At 61.8% G+C, this 4,026-nt stretch overlaps 1 protein-coding gene across 1 annotated transcript; it reads right to left on the bottom strand.

Moving 5' to 3' along the window:
* Positions 1 to 1,595: 1,595 nt before the first annotated feature.
* On the bottom strand, positions 1,596 to 3,901 carry PBDC1 (polysaccharide biosynthesis domain containing 1). Its single transcript, XM_039698368.1, has 4 exons — positions 3,683 to 3,901; positions 3,116 to 3,433; positions 1,820 to 1,931; positions 1,596 to 1,751 (listed from the first exon to the last, which is right to left on the bottom strand). Exons 2-4 carry the CDS (start codon positions 3,149 to 3,151, stop codon positions 1,654 to 1,656), a joined length of 246 nt encoding a protein of 81 aa, XP_039554302.1. The 5' UTR covers positions 3,152 to 3,433; positions 3,683 to 3,901; the 3' UTR covers positions 1,596 to 1,653.
* Positions 3,902 to 4,026: the final 125 nt, after the last annotated feature.

Here is a 4,026-nt window from a genome sequence, read left to right as displayed (position 1 = left end):
ACCCCAGAGTGACCCCAGAGTGGCCTGAGTCCCAAGGGACACCCAGAGTGACCCCAAGAGACCCCGCAGTGACCCCAGAGTGACCCCACAGGGACCCCAGAGTGACCCCAGAGTGGCCTGAGCCCCCCAAGAGTGACCCCACAGGCACCCCAGAGTGACTGAGCCCCCCAAGGGACCCTGAGAATGACCCCTGAGGAAACCCTGAGTGACCCCAGAGTGGCTGAGCCCCCCGAGAGTCACCCCACAGTGACCCCTGAGGGACCCCGAGACTGGCCTGAGCCCCCTGAGGGACCCCAGAGTGACCCCACAGGGACCCCAGAGTGGCTGAGCCCCCTGAGAGGGACCCCACAGTGACCCCTGAGGGACCTGAGCCCCAAGGGACCCCCAGAGTGACCCCAAGAGACCCCACAGAGACCCCTGAGGGAACTCATAGGGACCCCAGAATGGCCTGAGTCCCCCCCCAGTCACTCCACAGTGACCCCACAGGGACCCTGGAGTGACCTGAGCCCCAAGGGACCCCAAGAGTGACCTCTGAGGGACCCCACAGGGACCTCTGAGTGACCCCAGAGTGGCTGAGCCCCCCGAGAGTCACCCCACAGTGACCCCTGAGGGACCCCGAGACTGGCCTGAGCCCCCTGAGGGACCCCAGAGTGACCCCACAGGGACCCCAGAGTGGCTGAGCCCCCTGAGAGGGACCCCACAGTGACCCCTGAGGGACCTGAGCCCCAAGGGACCCCCAGAGTGACCCCAAGAGACCCCACAGAGACCCCTGAGGGAACTCATAGGGACCCCAGAATGGCCTGAGTCCCCCCCCAGTCACTCCACAGTGACCCCACAGGGACCCTGGAGTGACCTGAGCCCCAAGGGACCCCAAGAGTGACCTCTGAGGGACCCCACAGGGACCTCTGAGTGACCCCAGAGTGGCTGAGCCCCCCGAAGGGACCCCGAGAGTGACCCCACAGGGAGCCCTGAGGGACCTGAGCCCCAAGGGACCTCAAGAGGGACCCCACAGTGACCCCAGAGTGGCTGAGCCCCCCAAGAGTGACCCCACAGGGACCCCTGAGGGACCCCAAGACTGGCCTGAGCCCCTGAGGGACCCCAGAGTGACCCCACAAGTGACCCCAGAGTGGCCTGAGCCCCCCCAGTCACTCCACAGTGACCCCAGAGGGACTCCGAGAGTGACCCCTGAGTGACCCCACAGTGACCCCACAGTGACCTGAGCCCTGAGGGACCCCAGAGTGACCCCACAGGGACCCCGAGTCACCCCAGAGTGACCTGAGCCCCAAGGGACCCCGAGAATGACCCCTGAGTGACCCCACAGGGAGCCCTGAGGGACCAGAGTGATCTGAGCCCCCCGAGTCCGATCTCACCCCGATCCCATCCCAATCTCTCCCCGATCCCATCCCGATCCCATCCCAATCTCTCCCCGATCCCATCCCTATCCCATCCCGATCTCACCCCGAGCTCACCCTGATCTCACCCTGATCCCATCCTGATCCCATCCCGATCTCACCCCAATCTCTCCCCAATCCCATCCTGATCCCACCCCGATCCCATCCCAAGCTCACCCCGATCCCACCCCGATCTCTCCCCGATCTCACCCCAATCCCACCCCGATCCCAACCCCAATCTCACCCCGATCCCACCCCGAGCTCACGCCGCCGTTCCCTCCCTGCCCCTCCTGTGAACCCCATCATTGCAGCCCTCTCTGTTCCGGGCGATCTCGATGGCCAGAAACTGGATCCTGGTGGCTGCAAGGAGCAGGGCAGGGATCAGCTGTGGGACCGGGCTGCCCCCGGCCCCCGCACCCCAAACCCACCCAGAATGGTGTTTTCCTCCGAGTACTCCCCGCCGCTGTCCAGGCGCAGCAGCGTGCCGAAGTTGAAATCCTCCACCACGCCCTCGAAGCTGAGGCAGAACGGGCGCCACTTCTGGGGGGTTAAAAACGCCCTCAGCACCCCAAAATCCCACTAAAACCCCCCAAAATCTCACACACAGCCTCGGCCCCAGAGGGGAAATCCTCCACCACGCCCTCGAAGCTGAGGCAGAACAGGCGCCACTTCTGGGGGGATAGAAACACCCTCAGTGCCCCAAAATCCCAGTAAAAGGGGGAAATCCCACTAAAAAGGGGGGAAATTCCACTAAAAAGGGAAGAAATCCCACTAAAAAAGGGGAGAAATCCCAATAAACACCCCCCAAACCCCACACACAGCTTTGGCCCCAAAGTTGAAATCCTTCACCATCCCCTCAAAGCTGAGGCAGAACGGGCGCCACTTCTGGGGGTTAAAAACACCCTCAGCAACCCAAAATCACAATAGAACTCCCCCAATCCCACTAAAAACCCCCAAATCCCACTAAAACCCCCAAACCCCACACACAGCCTTGGCCCCGTAGTTGAAATCCTTCACCATCCCCTCAAACACTTCTGGGGGGTTAAAAACACCCTCAGCGCCCCAAAATCCCAGTAAAAGGGGGGAAATCCCACTAAAAAGGGGAGAAATCCCACTAAAACTCCCCAAACCCCACCCAAGCCTTGGCCCCATAGCTGAAATCCTTCCCCATCCCCTCGAAGGAGAGGTGCCATTTCTGGGGGGGTTAAAAACACCCTCAGCACCCCAAAATCCCAATAAAAGGGGGAAATTGGCCCCATAGCTGAAATCCTTGACCATCCCCTCGAAGGAGAGGTGCCATTTCTGGGGGGTCAAAAACACCCTCAGCGCCCCAAAATCCCAATAAAAGGGGGAAACCCCACTAAAAGCCCCCAAACCCCACTAAAAAGGGAGGAACCCCATTAAAAGCCCTGAAACCCCACAAAAAAGGGGGGAAAGCCCACTAAAACCCCCTCAAACCACACAAAAAAGGGAGGAAACCCCACTAAAAGCTCCCCAAACCCCACCAAAAGGGGGGGAAGCTCCACTAAACCCCCCCAAACTCCCCTGAACTCCCCCCAAACCCCACTAAACCCCCCCAAATCCTCTCCAAACCCCACTAAAAGCCCCACAAACCCAAACCCCCAAAACCACAAAATCCCACCCCAAACCCCCAAAATCCCAGCCCAAATCCCCACCCCAAACCCTCGAAACCCCAAACCCCAAACCCCGAAGCCCAGACTCACGTTGAAGTAGACCTGGGCATGCTGATGCGCCTTCATGGCCCAGGCCAGCTCCACGCGGGGCTGGGCGGCACCAGGGACAGCTGGGGACACCTCCTGGGGACAAGTGTCCCCTCGGGGGGTCCCCACCCCATTTCGGGGACCCCCCTCCCCCTTTTTGGGGGTTTTCTCGCCACCTTTGTGGGGTTTTTCCTGCTCTTGGGGTTCCTCTCTTCCCTGTTCTGGGGGTTTGCTTCTTTTTGGGGTTCCCCTTCTCTCAGGGGACAAGGTTGGGACCCCCCTGCTGGGACTGAGACCCCCAAAACTGGGACCCCCCAAAACCTGGATCCTCTCCCAGCACTGGGACCCCCCTGGATTGGGGGAACCCCCCAAAACCGGGACCCCCCAAAACCTGGATCCCCTCCCAGCATTGGGACCCTCCTGGGCTGGGGGAACCCCCCAAAATTGGGACCCCCACCCCAAAACCTGGATTTCCTCCCAGGACTGTGACCCCCCCACCCAGGACAGGGACCCCAAAAGTTGGAACCCCCAAATCTGGGACCCTCCTTTGAGGACAGGGACCCCCAAAACTGGGACCCCCCAAAACCTGGATCCCCTCCCAGCACTGGGACCCCTCCCGGATTGGGGGAACCCCCCAAAATTGGGACCCCCCCAGGGTTGGGACCCCCGAAGCTGCGACCCCTCAGCTCTGCGACCCCCCCAGGACCCCAAAGTTGGAACCCCCAAATCTGAGACCCCTCTGCGAGGACAGGGACCCCAGGGCAGGGACCCCCAGATCTGTGACCCCCTCCCAGCAAGGCCCCCCAGTGTCCCCATTCCCAGTCCCCCCAGTCCACCCAGCCCATCCCCAGTGTCCCCATTCCCAGTGTCCCTCCAGACCCCCCAGTCCCCCCAGTCCTCCCAGTGTCCCCCCC

The sequence above is a fragment of the Passer montanus genome, unplaced genomic scaffold (assembly GCF_014805655.1).
Source record: "Passer montanus isolate IOZ18808 unplaced genomic scaffold, ASM1480565v1 scaffold123, whole genome shotgun sequence".
NCBI lineage: Eukaryota > Metazoa > Chordata > Aves > Passeriformes > Passeridae > Passer > Passer montanus.
The sequence above is the reverse complement of the archived record's forward strand: the minus strand, read 5'-3'. Positions and strand labels throughout refer to the sequence as shown.

Bases quoted from the DNA above. Each gene is read 5' to 3' on its own strand.
- PBDC1 (XM_039698368.1), bottom strand. From the start codon at position 3,151: ATGAAGGCGCATCAGCATGCCCAGGTCTACTTCAAC. The intron at 1,932-3,115 runs GTGAGTCTGGGC...TTAACCCCCCAG, and splicing joins ATGCCCAGGTCTACTTCAAC to AAGTGGCGCCCGTTCTGCCT. The intron at 1,752-1,819 runs GTGGGTTTGGGG...TGCTCCTTGCAG, and splicing joins GGAGGAAAACACCATTCTGG to CCACCAGGATCCAGTTTCTG.